The following is a 26,202-nucleotide window of genomic DNA, read 5'->3' as shown; positions in this document are numbered from 1 at the left end:
GAGAGGACCTGCAACTTTCCTGAACCAGAAGAACCATAACCCAGTGTTAAAAGAATACGGTGCCCATTTAATATTGCATAACTTTGTCAGACTCAAAACTGATTGAAATTAAAGCAGCAGGGTAACGTTTTAGACAACTTGACCGTCAACAGTTTGGTTCAGGATTCAGCTGCAAATGTAGCCTTGAGCCACGAGCCTAAAGGCAAGAAAGGGAGCGGCTGTGTAGAACCGACCCAGTTCAGAGGTCTGGCTAGCCCTGGTTAGACAGTCTTAAATTTGCAGCATTCAGACCCAACCAATGCTAAGTCATGTGACATCGCCTAAAGCAATCTACCAAACTTCTCTTCTCAACCACTCACCAAAAACTTTCAGATGCCCACATAAATTCCCTCCTTGTGCCTCCCCAGGTGTGAAAAAATACTAGCTGCCAGTCTACTAAAGTGAAAAGAGTTCCACAGTTCAGGTTTACGACAACACGCACACTCGTCCGACACAATCACAGCAGAGAATTAGAACCAAAATGCTGAACAGGATCTATAAATGATTAGTCAGGAGTGGATAAACAACGTTATTGTACTTACAGGTACAGTTCAGTGCTAAGATCAACTGATTAATATCCCAAACAATTAATCAGATCACAGAAGGTTTTATAAACTATAAGTATTTATCAAACTTAGGTCTGATGGTGGCCAATGGCTGAGCATCCTCCACCTGTCACGCTCTACATGACTGTCAATGTGCTGTTATCATACAGCATTATGAACATATGACACTAAAGATAACCTCTGCTCTCTGTTACTAGCAAACATAGACACCTGATGCTATCAGCTTTTTCTGCTCCAAATTACTGTTACGCTGTTTAAAAACAAACTATTGGAGATGGATTGACCTCCACTTCAGCCTGACTCCTTGATTTCAGGGTCATTCCTGTTACATGCCTCTCAGTAGGAAGGTAAGCTATACCCTTGGGTAGGTGACAGTGTCCATGTCCACAGCTGTCTTTGTTCACTGACCACCAAAACAAAACCTTTTGGTCACGCTACAAATCTGTTTTTCCGTGAACAAAACAACACAACCCTCCCTGAAGTGCCTTTGTGTAAATATATCTGTTGCCCCTTTAATCTCCACTCCTGCCACTTTCTAGTAACAAACGTCAAACATTTTCTTCCCCAAACTAACGCATTTTGCAGGAAATGCTGAGTCTATATTTGGCTTGGCTTGTCGGGGGACAACCAGTAGATTTTATCATCTGTAGCTAATTAACTTTACTTCCAGATCTTGGCTACAAACTAAATTAGAATTCTTACTTGTTAATGCGATCTTCCTGCAAGCCAGTGTTTGAGCTATGAACACTCAGTCAAAGATAATTTCTTGGAGAAGTACCATTGATTAGGCGCTACTATATACACATGAAACACTAGATAATGGATTATCTTCTTGTAGTCCACAAAAACCTCCCTCTTGAGTGAATCATCTTCTAGTAAGACAATCAATGCAAGCACCACAAGACTGAATTAGCAGCGAGCACAGAGCTGGCTGGACATATGACGTACTACATGTGTCATTCCTACCTGTATGTCAGTGTCTTTGACTGGCTCCAGGGGCTCAAAAGTGGTGGCAGCACTTAGACTTTCCAGCCTCTGAGAAATGTGGAAGATGTCTAATCCTCTGGAACCGAGGAGGATTGACCTAAGAGTGAGACAGAAAGGTGGTGAGACAACTTGGACCAAGACTGACAGAGAACTGTGGTTGTGCTCAACAACCACTAGAGGGTGCAAGAGGCTAACGGGACACAGATCACATCAGATTCAAGAAACTGAAACGATTTCTTTGAAGCCATTTACAAGGAAATTCTAAAAAATATACAAAATAAGTGGCATTTATAAAGAATTGAGCCTGTAAGATGTGAATCAAAGACACCTCAGTTTACTCTTAACACAAAAAGCATCCCAGAGGATAGGCTAAAATGGATTTTAAACAGCTGTTTTAATCTACATTTTATTTAGACTGCAAATAAGCTATTTTATCTTTTACTATATGGTCACTTTAAGATTCTTAACATCAAGTTAAATGTCAAATAGTGCCAAATTAAATGCTGTAACCTTCAACATCTGAGACAGACGTTACTGTATTCCTGATATTTTTTAAGTTCATCTTGGCTGTTTCCCAACGCCCATAGATGCAAATACTTTTGCATTAAGCATCAAGTCTCTCTTGTAGTTAATTAACATGTTATTGTGCCTGCTCTTACCATGATGGTCAGATGCAGACATAAAATGCAATCCTTTTCAAAAGTAAAGCAGAAAACTACTTATATATACAACTTCACAATCTAGTAAAGAGGTTATGTATAATACCCAACAATCTATTACAATCAACCAGCCATTGTGATATCATTGCATAGAATATAGTGCTTACGCTTTGACGTCTGCAGCATCTTGTGATGTTCGGGTCAGTGTGCGGGATCGAAGCCTTTCCCCGGCCTGTTGGATCTCCTGAAGGTTCCTCTCAACATGTGGCAGCTCAGACACTGCTTCTGTCTCAGCAGCTAGCTGTTCTGCCTGCTGCAGCAGCTCCCCAAAACCCTCAGCATCCATACCGCTACACAAAGACAGAGGGAGAGAGTTTACAGGTGAATGCAAAGGACTGGACCTGAGAGGTATGAACAGAGCACCGTGGTACAGCTTATATTGCTCTGTCTCTGCACCATAGAAAACTGGAATGAAATAAAGCAATTGTTATGCAATTAAAAAGCAAAGGTTGAGCTTCAATATTAGAGTATCCACTTGAATGCCAGATAAACCAAAAGAGAGTGCTGAGTTAGGGGTGGACAATACCACGTCTGCAACTAACCATTACCTTCATTATCGATTCATCTGTCAGTTGTTCTACAGATGAGCTGTTTGGACTATAAAATGTCTAAATAAAAAAGTGAAAAATGTTGATTAGGGTTTCCCAAAGCTCCAAAGCAAAGTCCTTAAACATCTTGTTTATCCACAACCTGAAGACATTCAGTCTACAGGCATGGAGGAGTAAAGAAACTAGAAAACATTCACATTTAAGAAGCTGGAATCAAAAAGTTAACCTTTTTTTCTTTAAAAAAAAAAAAAAAGACTCAAACCAATTACTTCATTATTAAAACAATTAATTTTATAGTTGACAACTAATCAGTTAATCGTAGCAGGTTGTGCAACTAAAACATGATCACTTCATCTGACTTTATATAGACTTGTTTTGTTATGTTTTCCCCACTTAAAATACGAATTAATTCAAGTTTCACCGCTGCCATACGACTTCACAGTTACATATTTATAGCAGACTCTACACAAATTCTGAATGAACCGTGCAATCAGGTGTGTAACGGACACACAGTCACCTCCTGACAGCTGACATCAACAAACTGACACCTGAAGCGCGCGCATGGTTGTATTAGCTTAGTGTGAAAATGCTAAAAGTTGGGCAGTTGGTCGAAACTCGCAGCAGGGACAGCATCAAGTTACCGTTTGAAAGTTAACTTCAGCCGCTGAGAATGAACCCGATAAGAATCACGACCACCACATGTCTGGACTACTTTCTTGGCGCTAGCCTTCCGGCCTAGCGTTGTTAGCATGCTACTATTTAGCCCCAAGTCAAAGTGAACGGCGCTCTATGGAGTTAGCTAGCAGGCTAAAATGCTAACGTTCTCTCTTATGATGGCAGTTGAGCTAAATTAAACACTGTTGGAGGACGAGGAACCTCGTACCTGTTGTGTGAGGCAGGTGAATCTGTGGTCCTGTTTGTGCTCCTCGGGTAAACGTGTTTACAATAATTAGTTCTCACTCAGTTGTGTTCGGCATGAAAGAATATTATTTGACCCGGCACTTCTGGAGTCGATGGTGATTGGACGATACCCGACACATGCCGGAAGTTTTTCTTCTTCTTTGGTTTTACTGGCGGACTGCAAAACCAACGTTGAAGGTGAATGTTGCCACCCATTGTGTTTTCATAGTGAGTGTGTAACATCATGTATGTACAAAAATACTGTGATGTGTGCATTAATTTTCCATCCATCCATTATCTCTACACCTTAATCCTCACTAGGGTCACGTGGGGCTGGAGTCTATCCCAGCTGACTCAGGGTGAAGGCAGGTTCACCTGGACAGGTAACCAGTCTATCACAGGGCTACACTTAGAGACAGACAGCCAAGCACACTCACATTCACACCTACGACAATTTAGAACCACCAGTTAACTTCGGCATGTTTCTGGGCTGTGGGAGGAAGCCGGAGAACCCGGAGAGAACCCACGCTGCACGGGGAGAACATGGAGACTCCACACAGAAAGAACCCGGGTGTCCTCACCAGGATACAAACCGGCGACCTTCTAGCTGCGAGGCAACCGACCCATCTTGCAGCCCAGTATTAATTATGTTTCCTTTAAATAGATATATAAAGCCCTTTCCACTTAATAATTAATTAATAATGTGATATGTGCTCCCATCTGCTCAGACAGAAGGACCTAAAAATCATGTCAGTCAGCAGAATCAGGCCCACAGCTATACGGGTCCTTTTACCATCAACTATAACAACATTGTAGTGGCTATCTGTTAGAAATAGAACTCAAATTCATACTTAAAGAGCCACTGATGTGCCACGGGCATGTAGGTAAAAGAAGTTCAAAATGTAACGCACGCAAACAGATTCATGGCTCCTGCTGCCTCTCTTGTTCTGGTTTAAAAAAAAAAAAAAAAAACCTATCTGATACCTGCCAGTGTACCTACAGACCAAAAATCTTATCAGAATAAACAAAACAAACATAAATGAAACTTAATAAATAACCAACCAATAAAAAAATCTAAATAAATCTCAAATAAACATGCATCCACAACAGTAGCCAAACATCCAAATTAATCATTAAACTACAAACTGACACATAGCTCTCGCAAATATGAATAATTTTATTACGGTCATTTCTCTCTCTTTTTTTGTCACTCCTATCATTTATTTCAGTGACCACATAGGAGCAATATAATTCTACCATTCTCTGTGCACACATAAAATGCAGTTAAAGGCAAGAAAAGCATTTGAAAAGTTGAAACAGAAATTTGTCCATGTTCATGTTGTTGTTTTGTGTAGGACTTAGGTTGTACCTGCAAACCAACTCTCTGCAATGTTTACATTTTAAGAGTTCAGGAACATTTGAAGAGTTCAGGAACACCATATGGGGCAACCTTGGATTACTGCGTCGAGGACAGCGAGGTCATTGAGATAACAGGTTTATGGAGCGCATTGATGTCGAGGTAGTTCAGAGAAATGTAGGTTAAAGCATGAGGGAAATGACTTTATCTCTGTGGAACACTGACTGTCTGCAGGACAACAGTGACGTAAACACACTCAAATGTTTATTATCGTTGTACACTGTATATAATTTGTATACATATTGCTATTTCAAATAGATATGTGTTCACTGTAAAGAAAAAAAAGTTTGTTTTAAACATATTTCAACTGTAATGTTTGGAACAAATTACTGTAATGTTGCAGATTTTTCATGTTTTCTTAAATTACAGATAACAAGTAAAATCAGAAGAAAAGGCTAAAACTTGAGACAAATCTGTATTTGTACAGATAGTAATTCGCTCTTTCGCAATGTTTGACCATAAACTTACCCTTTTGCTGTATTTAAATCAGCCAAAAATATAAAATATCATTGTTTTACTCATCTTTGCCATGATTTGAAAGAAAAAGTTGCTTTACTAATGACTGAAAATTGGACTAGTAAATACGTTATTTTAAAGTTGTCAACAACATATTTACAAATAATGAAAATAATTATGGCAAAATAGGTACGTCTTGTTAATTTGAAAGATTAAAAAAAATAATTTTGTGTATCATTCTATTAATTGATATTAAAAACTAGTTTGTTTTATGGACTAAAACTTGAGTCAAACAGACTATCACTGATAAATTAGATTTTTTTTTCAAATAAATAAAACTTCAGTTTTTTAAGAAACATGTTCATGAACTTCCTGAATTAAACAATTAGCAACAGCAGTAATGTTTTGCATCCCCCTCCTGTTTTACAACAAATGTTGGCAACACTTCATATGTTTTTGCTCCAGTGATCAACGACGTACCACAGATCAGTTTGTCAGATTCTAATATTTAATTCTTTTTAGAATAGTTTAAAGAGAAGAGTTTAAAGTGTGTTCATAGGTTCACATAAATTAACTAATACCATCATGTCCCTTAAAAAACATTACCACAAAGAATATTTTATTTATATTTGCATTTCAACTTAATGTAAGCTATTTAGCATCTTAAAATTAGTGATCAGTGTCCTCCATCCAGGGCAGAAGATAAGAGTTTTTTCTTTTTGTTTTTCTATCAAACACACTTGACACCATCCTCCAGTCTGAAGTCACTCCTGAAAACAAATCTCCAGATCAGACACACACATAATAAGAATTAGTGCCACCGTTTGCTGTCGGTTGTTGCTTTAACTCTTGCCGTCGCCTCATCAGAGGACACCACTGGCTGCAGCTCAGCTCACAGAGACCAGATGGCTGATGGATGTCTGCTTCCAGGCGGCAGTTTGTTGCTTGATGAGGACAGATCACGGTCATGTGGAGCACAAACCCCCAGAGCTGCTTCATTATATAATACTGAACAGTGTGCAACTGACTGCTCTGTTATACAACACAGAAGGCTGGCATGGACAGAGCTGCACAGCAGAGCTTGTGTGACCGTTGACAACAAAACACTCAGATCATTAACCTGCACTGAATGTGAAGTCCAGCTTCAGGGGCTTTAAGATCATCAGCCATCCTTGTGATGAGCTTGAATATGTGTGTTTGGAAAGCTTCACGTCACCATGGAAAGGAAACTGACGGCAAAAATTCAGAAAAGATTTGTGCATTTCTAATTCAGTGTTTGCATGAATGACACAGGTGCAAACCCAGTTGACTGCAAAATAAAACCTCACGGGCCATGAAAACATATCACAATAACATGAAAACTACAATCCTGACATGTCACAGAAGCAAAGACACGAGTGTCAATAATAACACAGGTGGCTGCTTTATAGCATTTAATAACTGAGCATTTCATTGGTTTCATTGAGGGCTTTCTCTGTTTGTGTCATATTGTCTTATGTTAGTGTTTCCTGGACCACTTTCTGCTAGAATTACGAGTGCAAGTTACATTTTTTTTACAGTTTTTTTGTTTTTTATTTTTTATTTTTTCACCTGCTTGCTGTATTTCTATATTGTCAACCTTTGTATTTATTGCTTGTTGTTTAATGCTTTTATTGCTTTGCTTTTATCCTGTGAAGCGTCTTTGAGTTCTTGAAAAGCGCTATACAAATAAAATGAATTATTATTATTATTATTATTTTGAAGTTGACTTTTTATACAAACTTTAAACATTTGAAGACAGTTTCTGCCTTTCATAGAGAGAAGTAATAACCTACATATGTAGCCCTGAACACGTTTGCCTTTTTGTCAGCTGCAGCCAAAGTATGATCCAGTGCATGAAACACATTGTTTTCCTAATTTGTCCTGTTTCTGACCCACATTTAAGCTCCGACCTGCCAGTTAGACGCCGACCTACATTTAACGAGTCGCTGTCTGACACAGTAAAACCACAAACATCTGAATAACGCCACATTAGGTGTGACACATGACAAATTTAAATATCTTAATTACCAATTATAAAAACTTAAAATGTACATCTTTCCTCAAACATCGTGTCAGGACAGTTAATCACCAGATCAGGTCTAGATAGATAAACAGATAATCAATCCTCAGAGAATGATTAAGTTCTCTGACTGGGACTCAAAGGCAGGCCATAGCAGGAAGAGTGCCAAACTTTTACCATGAGAATACCACCAGACATTTGAGGCAGTATGTTCACATACAGGTGGCAAATTAAAGGAAAAACTCACAAAGGGTCTTAGTTACTTCTGTCTAGTAAAGTCTTGGACCACCAGAACAGCCTCAGTGTGTCTTAATATTACTTTTTCTGATCTCTACACCGAGCATGCAGCGTGGGTTCTCTCCAGGTTCTCCGGCTTCCTCCCACAGCCCAGAAACATGTTGAGGTTAATTGGTGATTCTAAATTGTCCGTAGGTATGAATGTGAGTGTGCTTGGTTGTCTGTCTCTAAGTGTAGCCCTGTGATAGACTGGTTACATGTCCAGGATGTCCCCTGACTTCGCCCTAAGTTGGCCGGAATAGGCTCCAGCCCCCCCGCAACCCCAGTGAGGATGAAGCGGTGTATAGATGATGGATGGATGATCTCTACACCATTCTTCCAAAAACCATTCCGTCCATCCTTTGGTGTTTTCATGATGGTGGTGAAAGGCGCTGTCACAGTCAGCGGACAAAGTGAAACCTAAACATGTCAATAAAATGCCTCCTACAGCACAACAGAGCCACCAGACTGTCTCACTGTGGGGGTCAAGGGTTCAGGTTTCTCCTTTAATCTGTCACACACACCTCTACATGTATGAACAGAATAAAATATACGTCTTTACCAAACTAAGTCAGTGCTTTTGTAAAGGTCTGAAGAAGCTTCGTCAAATTTGTTGTTTCACACTCAATATTCCACAATGACTGAACAGAGTTAAGATGTCGGAGTGTTTTGTGAACATATTTAAAAAGCAGAAGATTGAAATATCCCATTTATTCAGATCTTCTGTTGTGATGTGTGAAGTGGAGCTCCGGTGCTTCATCGTTCTATCGGTGGTTTTAGATGCTTTATACCTCGACTGGCGTCTGTTTGCTCCTCACTGATTTAATTAGACTTAATAACATTTCCAAATGAACTGTAAACGATCCAGATTCAGAGGCTGACTCATTTCAGCCATTTTTATTGTTATTTCACAACTGTGCTTTTTCTGCTGTCATGTTTTGTGGATAAACGCCTGGAAACGGCAGATTAGAATCATGTTTCTACGGCTGCAACACATGAATAGTTTCATTTGAAATTACTTTTATGAGGATATGTAATCAGCCAGGTAGTTAGGAAAGAAACAGTGAAAAATGTTCATCATAAACTCCCTGAACATGTCTTGCAATCATCACATCTAAGAGACAGAATCACGAACGCTTGGCAGTTACTTTTTAGAGGAACTGACTATAAAAAACCTGTTGCAGGCGACTTTTCACATCAGCTCTGATCAGTTTACTTCAACCTTTCATGAATAAACTATTATTCATAAAGTCCTGTTGTATGTTTAAGCCCATCAACAGCATTTAAGTGACAATTTCAAACAGCAGAAGACTTCTACTGGTGAGACAAACAACCGGGTGAAGATAACATCAAGAACAACTGGTTTAAAAACAAATCCAAAATGTTTATTTGGTCTTTTCACGTTTGAAAAAAAAAAAACATCTCTCAGTAAATAAAAGGTCCAACATTTCACCAGCTTCACACCTCATCAGTCCTGGTGTTATACAGGTGGGCCTCTCAGATGTAAGAGGAGGTCTGTGGAGCTGCAGGACCTCCACAGAACAACAGTCTCAGTTTCCTCTCTGGTCTACTTGAACTGGTTATCGATGAGCGTCCCCTTCATCTTGGCCTTCTTGGCCTCCAGCTCCGCCAGCTCCTGCAGCCTCCTCTTGCTCATGCCTTTCCTCTCCAGCTGCTTCTCGATCACCTTGGCGTTTTGAGCGTACGAGTCGGCCACCTCCCGGGCCTCGATCTCCTCCTCCTCTTCGTCGATGGTGGACACGGTGACGGAGCTGAACTTGCCCATGTCCTTGGTCCGCTTGGTCATCATCACACGGACCTTCTTGGGCGCCTCCGGCTGCTTCTGGCTGTACACGCTGGTGTTGCCGAAGCCCTGGCCGAACTTGACCACGGCCCCGTCCACGATGAAGGTGGCCGGGTTGTTCTTCTCCTGGTGCTGGTAGAAGAGCAGCAGGCCGCACTTGCCGCACTTCTTGCGGTGCTGCCGCTCGATGCCCTCGGTCCTCTTGATGTACGCCGTCTCGTCCTCCTCCACGTTGCAGAACTTGTGAGCGTGTTTGGCCGCATCTATGACCCTGGCTCGGTCCCGGGGCCTCATGGGAAGCTTCTCCAGCTGGCAGTCCAGAACCAGAACCATCTGACCGCACAGGCAGTAGTAGACGTGGAGCGGCTTCTCCCCGTCGTCGTACTCCTCCCGGTCCCTGGTGTCCGAGCACACGACGCTCCTCGACACGACTTTCGGCATTTTGGGACGATAAGATGTATTTAATAACAGTTAACTCTCATTAAACTTTATCAGCGACCCGACATGACGACGGAAAACAAGCCTTCTGTGAGAAAAGTTCCCTCAAACACACAAACAACGCAACGCTTCCGGTGTGCGTCGCTGTTAACGTTCCTAAGAGAAACCTTGTGTCGTTTTTTGTTCCGCCTGGTTGAAGGTTCCGGAGGTCAAAACAAACCGTTTTTATTGCCTTTAAAACTTCACATGACCTAGAATAAATGTGAAGGGCCAGAAATGTATGCGAGGATGACAGATCTACGATATTCTCCAGGCTTGTATTTTACAAAAGGGTGAAGCAGATAAAATGTGTTTCAGGTTGGGGGTTTATATTTAAGATGTCTGAACCAAGACTTGGCTGTACACATTTAAGGATTTGCTGAAACACTGGCATCGTCACCATCGTGTTGACATGCTCTGTAGGATTATTTGTTCCCACAGCTGTAGTTTAAAGGTTCAAAGGTTGACCCGCCACCTTGTTATCATCTACCAGCATCATTTTGAAAAAGAAAAATGCTGAACTATGGACTCAAGCTTGAATATTTGAGTTTCACTTTTACCTTCCCATGAGCCTAGTTGTGGTCAAATGACCTGCTGTAGCACATCATTTTCATTTCATACATTGAAACATTAAACCACAAAAGTTAAAACCAAAACCAGACTCACTGCTTCCATTAATCAAGATTTATTTTTTAACATTAAAGACAAGTACAAAAGAGATTATCATGTAGAGATCAGCATATTTAATCATTCAGTAGATCACAGGATTCATCACAAGGTGCAGGACGAGGGAATGGCGCTGCAGCTGCAGGCTCCTCACTGACAGCAGCTCGTGTCGCAGGTCTTCCCTTTGCAGACGCAGCCGGAGGCGCATTTGCTGCAGCCTGATGGGCAGCAGGAGCAGCAGCCTGCAGGAAGAGGAGAGCTGGTTAGTGGAGGCCACATTAAAAACCAGGAACAAAGCACTGATTACAATAAAGAGCTGGCACAAGCTGCAACCAGTCAGCTGATTACAACATGTTAAAGGGACAGAACATAAGCTACACTCAGCTTGATAGAGTTAATCAGAATCTACACATTTCAGGTGAGAGCTCGTTAAACCAATGGAGGCCACCTGTGCAGTATATTAATAACTACAAATAAAGAATTAAATGCAGGAGGAATGATGAATCACTGGTAGGTTTTAGCAGTGTGCTGAGGAAGTTTAGATTTAGTCTACAGAGGGTGAGAAGGTCACCCTGAGAGTGTCTGGATGAAGCATCAGTGTGCATCATGGAGGAGGAGGATTTAACTTACTCTTCTTGCAGCTGGTGCAGGAGCAGTTCTTGCATGTGCAGGATCCTCCGCAGTTGCAGGATCCAGCTGAACATGAAGACAACACAGATCAGTTTGTTAGTAAGACTACATAAATAAATGATCCAATTAAAAAAATGAAAAAGCAGCAACGTTCACAGACAAACCAAAAAACAACAACGCATGAATACTCACTCTTGGTGCACTCGCAAGGGTCCATTTTCTTTAGGTTGATGGTTGTTGGTCCTCAGAGGATGAAGCTGCTGATTTCGTCTCAAGTTGTGTTGTGACTTCTGCTGGAGGTGCGGCGGTTTTATAGCGTCCGGGAGGAAACAGAGCCGGGTGCAAAACGCGTCTGTCCGTCACGCAGACTGTCGGTAAATGATTGCACAGAGGTTTGTGCACACGACGAGCAGCGGAAATGCACAGAGTCAGCCGAGGACAGGCTGCCGTTTCTGCTGGACGTTATGTAAGACCACCCGGAGCCCGTTTATCGCCCTGAGAGTAAGGGGCTCCGGAATAAATAACGCATAGAATTGAAAACAACAACAACAACAACAACAACATCATGTGGGCTGAAGACGTTTTAGAGATGAGAACAGATCGTTACACAAGTTCAACAATAGTCCATGATGGCACAGAATGCCGTGTGAGTCTCAAATGATGATATTTTATATCAATTTAATAATAAATGTATATGTCAGGAGGGAGTTTATGTGGATCCAAACGTGTTAATGTGGTTGAAGGACGCGCGCAAAGATGACTGATGGCACAGTTTTTTGCGCACGGATTCATAAACTAGAGGAAGCAATATGTAGATAAGGTCAAGATGCGTTCACGATACTCATATATAGATAATGAAAACAGAGGTATTTATGATATATAATCTTGCTCAGTAACAGATAAAAGGAAATTACTTCTAGAAATCTATTTTCCTGCCTAACTGTCAGTATATTGTTTGCATTTTAGGTGACGTTATCCAACTCCAGCCTGTGTTTTTTTTCAACTACAACAACAAACTATTTATTTAAACTTTTACAATACATTTATTTAACCTTTTACATTACATTTATTTTATCTTTTACATTACATTTAATTTATCTTTTTCTTGAACATTTCCCACAAAACATTCCTATTACCTCCCACACAGCCTGCTATTGGCTTCAGAACCCTATCACACTTGAATTTGTTCTATGGCTCTTATCTACACTGTTTTCTCCTGACTAGATCCTTGCTTGTGTTGTATCTGCTCTCAGATGAGCGTCGCTTTGGATTAAAGCGTCTGCTAAATGAAACTGTAGAACTGAAGAAAATATCAACCAATTCACTCATATGAAACAGTCTTTAATCCACACGACTCCTGTAGGTGCTCCTCACATGTACAGATGACCTGCTGTCTGTGAAGGGAATCTTATTGTGATTTTGAGGTTCAGCTGTTCACAATAAACACATCGAGTATTTTCAGCTCAGTCACAATTCAAACAGGCGCTCCTTTGTGGCGTCTCCAGCGCTGTCGGACGTGTGCACACGGTGCGGACCCGCCTCCGTGTTCTGATGCTGCCGCTGCTCCGCCTGCAGCTCTGCACCCGGCCGCAGTCCGTGAGCAAACCGAGGAATGTGCTGCCTTCACGCACCGTGTGCAGTGGGAAATGTCCCCACACAAGAGAGTCCGGTGTGGAGCGCAAACGGTGCCACGGATGGAATGCAAATTAGGTGTTTGTTTACGCCAGAGAGGTTTCTGAGAAAGTGTGTGAAATAATCAGAACTGTAGGAGCAGAGTGTGACAGAAAACTGGTAGATTATAGGATCCTGGTTGTTCTGAATCCTGAGAGATCAACACATCTATCAGACTCAGACAGAAAAACAGAAAGTGCTTTACAAACCAGACAGAATAACAAATAATATAAACAATAACCGCATAAATGATGATGTGTTAAAGGAAAGAGTCAACAAAAACAGAAAACACCATAAATAAATGCAATACAAACCAAAATAAGCTGGTGATAGAAAAGTAAAGTGTTAAAAGACAGAAAATGTGTCAAATATGAACAGAAGTGGGGAAATAAATAAAATATGATTAATACAAATCAGTTAATAGTCAAATACACTGTGAAAAACAACAACAACAAAAACCTGATAATGTAGCCGCAAGGGTGTTAGAAACAAATCCATTAAAAAATAGTGGAATGCTGTAACATTCAAACACTGTGTAAATGGTTAAAACTGATTTTATTTTTTTTAATGGGGACATTGTGTACATTTTGCCTGGTGTTTTTTTCATGTGTTTTTTTTTTTTTATTATTATTATTTTTATTTACTTGTTTTTACTAGATATTTTCTGTAATTTATTAAAACAGATAAAACTCAAATGTTGTTAAAGACATTTTTGACGTTTACAGTTTGGGCTTGTTTACTTTTTTTTACAGTTATCATGTAATTTAATACTTTTTTTTCTTCCTTTTGTAGTTTTTACACAGATAGATGTGTCACTATCAGTCACACATGATCCACATACAATATTCATCTATATTACATACAATAGGTGGAACTGTATGTGTCTGTTGCCTGTAAGGGTTAAGGTATAGCACGTCACTTCTGCTATATTTGGAAGAATTGTACAAGAACAGAAGGTTCTAGAAACAAATTTTGAGTTTATATGAAGCAGAGATGTGTATGTTGATATTAAAACTTTTTTCTTTCTTTTTTTTTAACTATATAGTGCTGCCCCACGCGCTCCTTGTGATAGTCACATTTACGAGTTTGCACTTGGAGCCTGAAGGCAGCACTTTTGCGCTCGCCACCGTCCGGCTGCAGCGGAGCGTTGTTCCCACACAGGTCATGTTTTGTGTCAGCGAGTAACGAGCTGAGTCACTGTAGCATGTGACAAGTTCAAACAAACAGAGTGTGACGAGCCAAACAAGGGACGTGGACATGAGGGGACTTTTGTTGTTGCAGTAATTAAAATATTAATTACCAGAAGAAAAAATGAATAAAAAATAAAATAAAAATCACAGAATCCCATTCCAGGTGAATTTAAATGACAGTCACAAGGTTTGTTCCGCCCCCAGAGCTGTGTTTTAACCTGGATATAAAATCAGAAACTCTCCCAGGACACCAAATTACACAGAAAAGTGCAAAAATGACACAGATTTTCTGTTTAACCCTCAAAAGGACTAAAAATCACTGCAAGAAACAAACACGACAGCAGAAATATTAACAATTGTTTTCTTAAAATATTATTAGGTAATAGTATTTATTTACGTATGTTTACTAAAGTTAGTTTTTTTATTTCTGTCTTTATTTATTTCATTTTATTTTTTACTAAACATACTTTAGTACATTAGGCACACACCACTAAAGTAGTAAAATTTATTTTGCACTTTTACCACAATGCAAACACCGCTTTAAATAATGAGTATTGTACTGTTCGTATGGTACTGTGAGCATAACAAACGTCAAAAATTATTATTTGTCTGTCAAAACTATTTGAATTGGATTCTGGCCACAAAAAAAAAAAATGCGTAAACAAAAAAGCTTAAATAAAAAAGTATTCATCTGGTATTTGTTCTTCGTTTATGAATCCCACTTGTACTCCAAATTTTTCCCTAAACAAAAAAGTCAAAACTACAGTAATTCAGGGTTTCAATCTGGCACATTTGGGGTGAAAACTGTGAGAAATGGACAACGGTTTTGAATAAAAAGACATGAAGCAGAGGCTGCAAGGTGGTAGCACTGTTGCCTCGCAGCAAGAAGGTTGCTGGTTCGCGTGCTGGTGGGGGCACTGGGATCTTTTTGCGTGGAGTCTCCATGTTCTCCCCGTGCAGTGTGGGTTCTCTCCGGGTTCTCTGGTTTCCTCCCAAAGTCCAGAAACATGCTGAGGTTAATTGGTGATTCTAAATTGTCCTAGTGAGGATTAAGGTGTAGAGATGATGGATGGATGGGACATGAAGCAGGAGCAGACAGGTGCAGTTTGTGTTCTAGAGCTCTAGAGGGAGATGGTTACACATTTATATGGGCAGTGGAGCTTTTCCTGCTTGGAATGTAAAGAAAAAGGCATCTATGACACATCTAACCTATGAGTGCTTGATGAGCATGGTCTTACACACATGCAGCACATTTAGCATCATTAATACTTGTGCTGCAGCCTCCTAACATTTAAGCAGCTCTACAGCACATTAGTTATATTCGTATGCTTGCTGTAATCTAAGTGATGAAGGCCACACATGAAACATCAGCATAAAAACACTCATCCTCCTCTTCAGACTGTCTGCAGTCTGTCTTCATCTGATGAGAAATCACATCATCCACTTGTATCTAGAATGTGTGCGCATGTTTGTGTGCAGCAGGTTGCTGTTGTCGACAGATCTGATGAGATGTGCTGTTAATAAAATACTGAATGTGGTTCTTCTGACTGGACTCGCATCTCTTATTTATGCTGAGGCTGTTTATAGTAAATTAACATTAATTTAGTTTCCTAACAAGCGTAGCTGTGCAGACGTGTTGTATGTGTGACTAAAGGACAGACAGTTCAGCTGGAACTTGATCCTGCAGCACAGCATGAGTCAGGGAACAGCCACGACCAAACATGACACGCTTAATCCTGCAAGGGAATTTTATTTTGCATCAAAACTGATGTAGAGTAGTTTTAAATTGGCAGCGCATGATTCAGTGGCTATGATGCAATTCCAGATTACTTATGTCGTGATAGTGTGACAGCATAAAGGCATCAGATTTACTGTTTGTTCTGACCATAACTTGCAGGAAGCCGCAGTGCATGTCATTTTGTGGACTCTATTTAACTATGTGACAGTGAAGAAACAGTATTTCTTTCAGACTGCACTGAAAATAGCCAAAAGTGACTGCAAATGAACTGTGTTGCTGTCACTCAGCTGCCTGCTATTTGCTGAGCAGGCTGGGATCTGGTTCCACCAGGACAGACGTGTCTGGATCCCCATATGGGACCGACTGCCACAATAAACCACAGCTCTCTGCTACATTCAAGGAAAAAGGATATTTACATTTTCAAAAATTGCTGGAACACATGAACTTGTATTGTGCGGTTCTGCCGCAGAGTAGTTTGCTGTATTTGGCAGCATGTGTTTGTGCTGTTGGACAGACGGTGTGGAGGAATGAGGATTCGTCTACTTTCTAGGAAAGACCAGTCTGACGTGCAGCTGCAGCCCTGAAGCAGGTCAGTTTGGCAAAAAGAACGCTTTTATAAATCCTGATAAAAATGATAATTAATAATTTGGAATAATTTGCGTTTCATAAATCTAAGAGTAAAAATGTTAAAAGCAGGAGTGATATCTTTTGATTTTAGAGAAGGCAGTAAATAAAAGGTCAGGTCACGACAGATGCAATAAATCAGTTCTTGTTGTGCTTCTCTTCCAGCTTGTTTACCGTTTAAACCAGTAAGAACTGCATCACAGTGCAGGCTAGTGGGACTTATGCTGGAAATGTGTACATATGCAGAGTATACAAGAAAACCAATTATTACAAACATCTAAAAATTAAGCTGAGACATTTCTAGAACTACATCTGGACAGACTTGTTCTGTGTTCGCTCCATGAACTCCACATGTTGACTCTGTTTTCTGCAGCTTCCTGTTCTCACACTGATTGGCACCGTGGCGACTCTACAACAGAGGTGTGGAGCCATCGCTGACTCAAGAGTCTGATCAGGTCTGAGGCTGGAGGGATTTACAACCAAGATCAAGGTAAGAAGTGTTTAGTCTAAAAGCTGTTTTAATAGAGGGCTCAAAGGGGGAAGAATTGAGCATCATTGCACAGGTGTAGTAGGACAGCAGTCACCTGTGCAGGTGTGATACTTTACTGTGATTGTCTTATGCTGGAGTTATGTCCCCTCCTGTTGCATTGTAATTTTAAACTGAAATAATCGATGCAGTACCTCATACATGTGAATCTATTCAGTTTGGTAACTACCAACACAAACCAGTAACCACCAGCAGCCTGTTACTTTCTCTACTCTGTGATGGTTTGAACATTTTGCTCTCTGCAGACCTGCCATGGATCACGTGCTGAACATAGCCGACTACTACGTCTTCACTCCGTATGTCTACCCGACCTCGTGGCCCGAGCACTGGGCTGTGCGTCAGATCATCAGCCTGTGGGTGATGACCAACCTGGGAGCGCTGCTCATTTACCTGGGCTTCGGTGCTCTCAGCTTCTACTATGTGTTTGACCATAAACTGATGAAGCATCCGCTGTTCGTTAAGGTAGGCTGCAGAATGCACTGGGCCTGGATTCACTGCTGTAGAGTAGAACAGATAGGATGTGAACTGTTTGCCTCTTTGACCCGACAATAGAACCAAGTGAGAAAAGAGATCCAGCTGGGAACTGTCTCCATCTTCTGGATGAGCTTCCCTACTGTCGCCCTTTTCTTCTGGGAGGTCAGAGGACACAGCAAGCTGTACGACGACATCAGCTCCTCTCCCCTGGGTGAGACGACGCTTCTTCATCTTCAATCCTCAGCTTTGGTTTTTACCTTGTTAACATGTCCATATGGTGTTTCTTAAGGCTGTCTCATCCTCAAAATGTTGGTTAAACGTGCACGTACAAACTGTAAACTTAGCTGTAAATAGCTTGATCAGTGTGTTTCTGTTTCAGGCTGGACAGGGGTGTTCCTGAGCATCACTGGCTTCTTGTTCTTTACTGACATGTGCATCTACTGGATACACCGCTGGATGCACCATAAGAGCATCTACAAGGTGAGTTCAATATGCTTCCAGGTCCAGTCAGTGAGTTTATACTGATGAAGTATGGAAAGACTGTCTCATATAAAAAGGGTACAACTCTACAGTTCCTCTTTCCCCCTGCATTTTCACTATTACTTTACTGTTTTGGATGAGTGCTGCCATGAACCCTCTTACCTGATGCAGCAGGCAGCTTTTTAAAGCAGTGGAACATCTTTAAAACTACCTGCCCAGTGCTAAACAGCATCCAGGCAAAGTTAGCAAATCTCGACATTTAGCAGCTAAAACGCCAAAATTGTCCTACTTGGAGGTGACCATGAATAAGGAAATGTTCCATTTTTGGCTCATCAGGGCTCAGCATCTGAAACGTTGTATATTCTTATACATCTATTTGTTGGATTGGTCACGTTCCTCCGTTATAGTCGGAGGTTTTGACTGTAATTTATTTTACAGCTAAACAACCTTTCTCTTATGGTTTTTTTCTCCTCCCAGTAAATTATTCCTGAAATTCAGACCATTTGTGCTTCTCCTCCCCTCAGCTCTTACATAAGCAGCACCATATATTCAAGGTCCCTACACCGTTCGCCAGCCACGCCTTCCACCCGCTGGACGGCTTCCTGCAGAGCTTACCCTACCATGTCTACCCGTTCATCTTCCCCCTCCACAAGGTGTCCATTTCCTCACCTGCTCTACTGTGATGTTACATGGGGGATAGCTTTTCTGGATGCTCTGAAAAAATGATATTCAGAAGGTACACTTGCTGTAAAATGGTTTAACTCACGTTTTGGACACTTGTGTTGCAGGTGGTCTACCTCTCACTCTTTGTCTTCGTCAACGTCTGGACTATTTCCATACATGACGGAGACTACCGCCTCCCGGGCCACCTGATATTTTTCATCAACGGCGCCGCTCACCATGTAGACCATCACCTGTACTTCAACTACAACTACGGACAATACTTCACGCTTTGGGATCGTCTGGGGGGCTCCTACCGACACCCCTCGGCGCTGCTGGGAAATGGGCCGCACGACCACGTTCGCAGGCTCATGGCCGAGGCTGCACGGACGCAGTGATGATGGAGCCACAATCAGGACTTCTGCTCTGGTTTTAATCCATCGGGGAAGTTTCTAGAGAGGTCTGAGACAAGAGACTGTTGTCTCAGTTGCAACACCAACTACCAAGAGCACAGGTTATCCACAGCTAGGATGTGAAAACTGCTTTTCTGTGTTCCCAAAGGAAACTGTGATGGTGTGATTTGGTTAAATACACTGCAGGAGGCTAAAATGATCCCTGGTTAGGCAAAGTTGAGGTCAGTTGCAATTATTCTACCTGTTGTAATACAGTCTAGGTGTTTGTGACATGAATCTGTCTAAATACAAGCAGCTGCAGCCTGGTTTAAAAAAAATATATTGTCATGTTTTCTGTTGATGTAGTTTAACAAAAATGTTGTCTTTGTGTCCTTGTGATGGACATTTTCAGTGTATTTCATCCGCATATCATCTGTGCAATAATTTTCTTCCCATTCAGTTTAGAAACCTGAAAAAGAAAAATACAGAGCGTGGCTTTTTTGTCCTTTCTGGGCTGTAAAGCTTTAAAGGTTGTGCGAGTAGATTTACTGAGCAAGCTGGCACAGAGAATCATGTGTGATGTAGAACTTTTTGTCTGCCATTTTTTCCCAGATTGCAATAAATAACTGAATGAATGGCTGATTCATGGACACTGCTTCCCAAAAGTCTTTTTTTTTTGCAGATGCTGATATAAAACATTTAATGTCTTTGGCTCAGCTTCTGTTGTGTAAAATGTGCTATACACAAAATTTAAGTCTACTCTTGGCATTTTAGCAGCTTTGATCATCCTTTTTGTCATATAATTTATACCTAGGTATATATAGAGTGGATATATTGAGTGCTATCCCTTCCTTACTTGAGCTAAAAGGAGCTGCTCTCAGTGATCGAACAGAATAACACAACAATCTGTGGGTCTGAAACAACTATGAGCAAATAGTTCAACATTTCAGGGGCTTTGGTCTAACAAGGTGGGACGCGTGGCTTATTTACATCCGGGACTGTATTCATCCAGCCGTCAACACGATGTTTTGATTCATGAGGACAAAGCATTTTGGTTTTATAACAATAATAGCTGACAGACAGATTTATCACAAGTCTTGGGAATGTGCCAATAAACATGCCGATAGAGGCAAAAATATTTGGATGCAATAAGTTCTCATTTGTCTTACTACAAATTATCAAAACATTTGTGCATCTTTATTGTTCAGGTGTAACATACCGCAAATCTGTCCAGATACAATCATGTACATGTGTCTGAATGCAGTGTCAGCATGTTTGCGTCTTTTTGCATTTTTACAGTCCGATCTCAGATTAGTCTCTCAGCTTCCAGTGCTCGGTGTGTTTTCGTGCAGGCTCTGCAGGGCGAGGTCTGTCCACTTCATCTCTTGTTCCTTCACTGACTCTGTAGATCCTCCATTGTCCTGCTCAGCCTCGGGCAGTTCACTCTGGAAAAGAACAGAGACAACAAGGCCCCATTAAATTAAGAGAGGTAGCGGCATTTACTTTAGTAACACTATTAAGCAACCAAGAATAGCTGAGAGAGGCTCAACCAAAACAGCAGAAATATCTCTTATCAGATGTTTAGGCAGAAGCATATGGCTGTTGATTATTGACTGAAGTGGTAACAATGGTAACATGTCAGCATTCAATGCCAGAAAAAGGTGAATTTTTAAGCCAAAAGTATGCCAAGGCAGAATAGCAAATGCTACATGTAGACAGGTGACCAATTATTGTCTTTATAAGGTGCTGCATCACTACATGGCACCATGCAAAATGAAGTTCTCTGATTGGGAATCAAAGCCATGCCATTACAGAGAGAGTGTCAAATCCTTACTCTGAGACCACCAGAGACAGATATTTCAGGTAGTGTATTTACTTTCATAGACAGGTGACAAGCTAAAAATTAACAAAATGTCTAAGTTGCCCCTGTCTTAGCAAGGTGTTGGGTGACAGGAACAGTTTTAGTGCACCTTGGCAGTGTTTCTTCAAGTCTCTGGATCTCCACTAGGGGACTGAACACCATTCATACATTCATTCATGCTTTGATCGTGGTGGAGGTGGAGAGCACTGTCTAACATCTCAGCACAAAATCTTCCATATGCATACAATTGGTTTGAGATCTGGTGACTGTAAAGGCCATCGTATATGATTTACATCAATGTCATACTCATCAGAACATTCCTTGAGCCCTTACGCACTATGGATGGGGTCACTGTCATCCTGGGAAGAACTGTTCCCATCAGGACAGAAATGTTTCATTACAGAATAAGGAAGATCACTCAGAAGAGCTTTGCATCCATTAAGAGGGAGTCCTTCCTCGCAAGAAGAAAGTGGATCCAAACCATGACAGCAAAATATCACCTACAGCATAACAGAGCCACCAGAAGCCCTCACAGTAGGGGGCAGCTCAGGTTTTTATTTAACTTAACTTATCACCTGTCTATATGTTTTGAGGCTGAAACAGGGATACTGTCACCAGCAATAAGAAAGAAGATATGGTGAATCTCTAATCTCTAAACCACACTCCCTGGATTGCTGTAACACCAAATAATCAACACATTTTAGAAAGAGAAAAATAAAGCAGAGTGAGATCTTCAATCCACGTGTGGATTCATTGTACACCATTGTTTTGTTCTCACTAAATAGTACAGTCAATAGTAAAGTTAAATTAACAGCAGTAGTCTTGAAGAAACTTCCCACATGTTCTTGTTGTAGCTAAATTCAGGCGAGAAATTACTGCAGCTGACTGTGACCAAATCCTGCCAAAACTAGCTTATGCTAATGAGCATCAATGGCCAGCAATCACAGCATTTACCAAGGGGATGGTGACATCTTCATACGGCAGCCTGTCTTCTCTCCAGGCATCATCCGTGAGGTCCAGCACTCTCCCGTCTCGTTGAATTTCGCTGTCCATCCTCTGAGCAAGACTCCGAGTCGAGCTGCTCAGGTCTGCTTCTCACCGTAAGCTAGCGGCTACACGTCAAATTAAAAACAGACAAAAAGTAAACGCAGCCAGCCAAAGTGCTCTACTACTTTTACAAATACACCAGCTGGCCTCCTAAACAACGTGTCAGCGACGGCAGCGAACTCCGCCAAAGTTTGTGGACAATACGGGCTGTATGCTGATATTATTTTTAGCCGTTTGAAAACAGTCGGTGCGATAATTGTACGTAACGACGCGACGCTTTGTGATGACGTTAACAATGACGCAATCACGTACTAAATGTAACTAGGAAAAATAAAACATTCTAAATGTTTTTATTTAATAATTCAAATATGTAGTTGCTATTTAAATTGTTGTGCATTTTTTTGAATTGATTTTATTCAAAATTCAGAAATTTCCGTTTTTCCACATCCTGACGTCTTCCTTCCTCAGGTCTCCATAGCAACCGGACGCTCACCAGAAAGAGACGACGATTTTACTTTGTTGATTTCTTCCATTTGAATGTAAGTATACTAACGTGATAATCGACTGGGCAATCGCGATTCATTTAGATTTTTTGACAGTAAATCTGGTACCAAAATCTCACCGAAGCTAAATATTAACTGTGGGGATCTCCTTGTAAACGGTATTTTGTTGTGTTTGTGTCACAAGTGTGTTAAAATATTGTGCTGTATTTCACCAAACTCCATCCCACTTTCCAATGTATATGTTTTCATTATTATTGTATCGTATTTTTCATATAAATGTCCATGCATTTTTGTCTTTTCTTTGGGAAGTTTTTATTTTCTTAAATGACTTCCGGTTTTTCGGTGACCTTATTATCTCTCCGTTTGCGGTCGTTTCTAAGTCGGAGAAGAGTGAGTTCAAAAAGTTGGCCTGTCACCGTGATGTGAAAACGCTACAAGTGTTAAATATTTAAAAGATGATTTTGTTAAACTCACAGATGCTGTTTAATGGCCTCGTGTTAACTGGTAGTTGAGTGTACATCTGCTTTATGAAGTGCAGCAGCTCATTAACGGGTTTGGAGCAGGTCGCTGCAGCCTGCAGGTGGTTTCTAATGACTTGTACGTCTTCTTTAAAGGTGTGCATGAAGAAGCCAGGTCAAGAAAGGCTGCTGTTGTGATATTTTATTTTTGAACAGGTATGTGAGCCTCCCCATTGTTGTTGTGAATAGTTGTTTCTTAAAAATGTTATTCTAATTTTAGGAATATGATGAAATACGAGTATGTGTGTTAATATTCCCTTGTTAGAATTTAATAATTTTCATGTCATGAACCATAAATACTGCCACTGGTGGATGAAAGATTAAGTTCTTAAAGGATGATTTGTGGTTTTCTTTAATATGGAATTGTAACTATACTATCAGAATATAATATATTTGATTTTATTGATCCTTTATTGATTGAAACACTTGGATATAATGAATGTTGATCAGTTGGCTGGAGGCCCCGCTGAGGAGAAGGTGTGCATAAAGACGCTGTACTGTGTTTGAACAGTGCCTCCGTTGAAATAAACTCTAGGCAGGCTATGTTTGTCCTAAAGCAATGTTTTCTGTCTTTTCTTTTAGGTGTTTTGCTTTTTAAGTGGATGTTTTGCACATTTCAGGCCATTGTTTTGTAATTATTTCTATCTTGGGCTCAATGGGGTCAACATCTGTTGCTTTAGACATGTTGTATAAATAGAAAAGCCTTATTTTGATTTCAGAGGGAAGAATTAGTTAAAAAAGAAAAAAAAGAGAGAGAGAGAGAGCGTCCCTTCAACAGTCAATTTTACTATAGATGTTGATTAAAATATCCCTGGTTCTTTCTGTGTGGAGTTTGCATGCTCTCATTGTACAGCGTGGGTTCTCACATCTTGAGGTTAGTTGGTGATTGTAAATTGTCCGTAGGTGTGAATGTGAGTGTGCTTGTTTGTCTGTCTCGAAGTGTAGCCCTGTGATAGACTGGTTACCTGTCCAGGTGAACCTGCCTTCACCCTGAGTCAGCTGGGATAGGCGTCCCTAGTGAGGATTAAGTGGTGTATAGATGATGGATGGATGATGACTCAAATGAGCTTTCTCATGTGTAATCTTAAACCAAAGCTGAGTCATTCATTTTTAAATCTAGATATCTAATTTTGTCTTTAGGTGCTGCAATGATGTCAGTTTCTCAGAAGCTGAAGACAGAAACTATGAAAACATGCGCCAACGCTGGAAGCCAAGTTTCTTCCAGCGTGATGAACCCAGCAGGTGAAGGTGTGGCATCAGCAGCAGCAGCAGCAAAGCTCAGAGATATCATGTACAGGACAACATCCAGCGACTACGGTCGTCTACCTCCAACGCCTGAAACCTTGCCATATACATTCCACCCAAGATCACAGAAATTCACTCAAAGCCTGCCAAAGACCAGGGAATATCAGGACGGTTCCTTCAATACGTGCCTGGACCGAAGCAGAGTGCACGACTGCATGTCTTTACAGCACACCCTCTAAATGCATTAAATGACCTTTGGTTTGTATTCAGCTGATATGGTGGATGCTTTCATTGACTCAGGTCTTCCATGACATGACAACATAAACTGTTGGATGGATTAACCAGCCTTAGATAGAGACCTGCAGAGGGATGTCTCAGAACTCTTCACAGCAATGATGGAGGTCTTCTTTGGGACCATGCAGGCAGACGGCTGGTGCCAATCCAGGAAAGACTGACAAGGTCTTCACTGTTTAAGTAGCAGCTTTATATGCCAGTCTGGCATAAGGTTTGACTTTATCAGGATTGTTTTTCTCAAAGGAGTTCAGTGACTTTTTATTTGAGCTACAGATTGGATTTATACAGAGCAGAGAGGAGACAAGTACAGAAACTAATTAGAGAGACTGAAAGAAAAATAAAACATAGAATAGAATAGACTAGACTTTATTTATCCCAGACCTGGGAAATTATTGTGAACAGCAGCATCCAAAAACATAGAAAGTAGAAGAAAATAACAATAATTAAGGAATATGCATCCACAGTGTCTGCACACAGCAGATCCAAGGCACAGCACATATAAACACAGCACATCTCAAAAATGATATACAGATGAACAAGTTGTCAGCAAGCTGCTGGAAGATACATTCAGCATGGTTTAAGTATTGTAGAGTTGGTGAGTAGAGTAATGTGAAAAACACAGAGTCTGTAGAGATTATAAAGTTAAATATCTATAGTATGTGGGATTGGTAAAATGTCGTACATGGTGATTCCAGTATTTTTCATTTTTTATAAAATAATCTAGAAGTTTTTTTTTCTTTATTATGTCTCCAATTAACTCAGATGTTGTCAATTAACCAATCAAATGCTTATAAAGCCATGACATCATCATCTGGGCTTTCCCAAATAGTTTGAAGGCAGCAGGTGAAGGTGTGGTGTCACCTGCTGCCTTAATGTAACCTCAGTGTATGTAAACTTCTGACTTTGAAGAAAGAAATAAAAAAAATCTTTAAAAAAAAATCTGACTCTTTATTCTGGCATTTAGCAAATAGAAATAATTTAGGTAATCCTAACTGACCTAAAACAGGAAAAGTTTAGTCTGATTTAATGTCAGATAGTGAGAAAAAAATAAGTTACATCTTTTTGTACAGTGTATGTAAACTTCTGGTTTCAGCTGTATATATTAGCCTCGATCTGTTTAATACTCAGAGTCACACAAGATTAGTTCACGGGGTGTTGGTGAGTTGAGCATCAACTTTTTCTGTTTTTTACAGTTTCTGGCTAATAAATCATGTCAAATGTAAATGATTCAGACTTGTGTCATACTTGAACCTTTTCTAACAGCAGCTTCCTCACAGAATCTTCAGCAGGTTTCAGACTTGAAACTGTGAGAGAACTGACTGGGTATCAACGCCTGCACGCTTAAGTGAATTCTTAAGTGCTTGAATTTTAAACATGGAATGTGGAGCACAGAAGGGAGGAACAGGGCGGCTACAAAGAGAGGCAACACAAC

General features: G+C 40.6%; 5 protein-coding genes across 6 annotated transcripts in view; 1 reads left to right on the top strand and 4 right to left on the bottom strand.

Moving 5' to 3' along the window:
* Positions 1-3,850, bottom strand: part of LOC103368977 (nuclear pore complex protein Nup93) — a 32,044-nt gene extending 28,194 nt beyond the window's left edge. The window contains exons 1-3 of the mRNA XM_008297539.1: positions 3,743-3,850; positions 2,419-2,601; positions 1,572-1,689 (exon numbers count right to left, since the gene is read on the bottom strand). Coding sequence (XP_008295761.1) covers positions 1,572-1,689; positions 2,419-2,597 — 297 coding nt within the window. The 5' untranslated portion in view covers positions 2,598-2,601; positions 3,743-3,850. The remainder of the gene's footprint in view (positions 1-1,571; positions 1,690-2,418; positions 2,602-3,742) is intronic.
* A 5,102-nt stretch (positions 3,851-8,952) lies between these two features.
* On the bottom strand, positions 8,953-10,324 carry steep1 (STING1 ER exit protein 1). Its single transcript, XM_008297537.1, has one exon. It carries the CDS (start codon positions 10,192-10,194, stop codon positions 9,517-9,519), a length of 678 nt encoding a protein of 225 aa, XP_008295759.1. The 5' UTR covers positions 10,195-10,324; the 3' UTR covers positions 8,953-9,516.
* A 575-nt stretch (positions 10,325-10,899) lies between these two features.
* mt2 (metallothionein 2) lies at positions 10,900-11,836 on the bottom strand. The gene is made up of 3 exons (XM_008297536.1): positions 11,719-11,836; positions 11,527-11,592; positions 10,900-11,138 (listed from the first exon to the last, which is right to left on the bottom strand). Exons 1-3 carry the CDS (start codon positions 11,741-11,743, stop codon positions 11,047-11,049), a joined length of 183 nt encoding a protein of 60 aa, XP_008295758.1. The 5' UTR covers positions 11,744-11,836; the 3' UTR covers positions 10,900-11,046.
* Positions 11,837-16,436: 4,600 nt separating this feature from the next.
* Positions 16,437-19,952, top strand: LOC103368973 (lathosterol oxidase-like). 2 transcript variants are annotated; one of them, XM_008297535.1, is made up of 7 exons: positions 16,437-16,714; positions 17,123-17,231; positions 17,537-17,758; positions 17,849-17,981; positions 18,150-18,250; positions 18,775-18,903; positions 19,039-19,952. In XM_008297535.1, the coding sequence occupies exons 3-7, from the start codon at positions 17,549-17,551 to the stop codon at positions 19,306-19,308; spliced, it is 843 nt and encodes a 280-aa protein (XP_008295757.1). In that variant the 5' UTR covers positions 16,437-16,714; positions 17,123-17,231; positions 17,537-17,548; the 3' UTR covers positions 19,309-19,952. The 2 variants fall into 2 exon arrangements, with proteins under 2 accessions (XP_008295757.1, XP_008295756.1); XM_008297534.1 differs by having other exon boundaries at positions 17,123-17,239; positions 17,542-17,758.
* Positions 19,953-20,465: 513 nt separating this feature from the next.
* On the bottom strand, positions 20,466-22,472 carry anapc13 (anaphase promoting complex subunit 13). Its single transcript, XM_008297532.1, has 2 exons — positions 22,118-22,472; positions 20,466-20,747 (listed from the first exon to the last, which is right to left on the bottom strand). Exons 1-2 carry the CDS (start codon positions 22,214-22,216, stop codon positions 20,622-20,624), a joined length of 225 nt encoding a protein of 74 aa, XP_008295754.1. The 5' UTR covers positions 22,217-22,472; the 3' UTR covers positions 20,466-20,621.
* Between the last annotated feature and the right edge of the window lie 3,730 nt (positions 22,473-26,202).

This window comes from Stegastes partitus, unplaced genomic scaffold (genome assembly GCF_000690725.1).
Source record: "Stegastes partitus isolate 25-593 unplaced genomic scaffold, Stegastes_partitus-1.0.2 Scaffold1227, whole genome shotgun sequence".
In the NCBI taxonomy this organism is placed as follows: domain Eukaryota; kingdom Metazoa; phylum Chordata; class Actinopteri; family Pomacentridae; genus Stegastes; species Stegastes partitus.
The sequence above is the reverse complement of the archived record's forward strand: the minus strand, read 5'-3'. Positions and strand labels throughout refer to the sequence as shown.

Coding starts and splice junctions, on each gene's coding strand:
- steep1 (XM_008297537.1), bottom strand. CDS start 10,194: ATGCCGAAAGTCGTGTCGAGGAGCGTCGTGTGCTCGGACACCAGGGAC.
- mt2 (XM_008297536.1), bottom strand. CDS start 11,743: ATGGACCCTTGCGAGTGCACCAAGA. Junction 11,593..11,718: donor CCCTTGCGAGTGCACCAAGA/GTGAGTATTCAT, acceptor CTTCATGTTCAG/CTGGATCCTGCAACTGCGGA. Junction 11,139..11,526: donor CTGCACCAGCTGCAAGAAGA/GTAAGTTAAATC, acceptor CTCTTCCTGCAG/GCTGCTGCTCCTGCTGCCCA.
- LOC103368973 (XM_008297535.1), top strand. CDS start 17,549: ATGGATCACGTGCTGAACATAGCCGACTACTACGTCTTCACTCCGTAT. Junction 17,982..18,149: donor CATCAGCTCCTCTCCCCTGG/GTGAGACGACGC, acceptor TTTCTGTTTCAG/GCTGGACAGGGGTGTTCCTG. Junction 18,904..19,038: donor TCATCTTCCCCCTCCACAAG/GTGTCCATTTCC, acceptor CTTGTGTTGCAG/GTGGTCTACCTCTCACTCTT.
- anapc13 (XM_008297532.1), bottom strand. CDS start 22,216: ATGGACAGCGAAATTCAACGAGACGGGAGAGTGCTGGACCTCACGGAT. Junction 20,748..22,117: donor AAGATGTCACCATCCCCTTG/GTAAATGCTGTG, acceptor GTTCTTTTCCAG/AGTGAACTGCCCGAGGCTGA.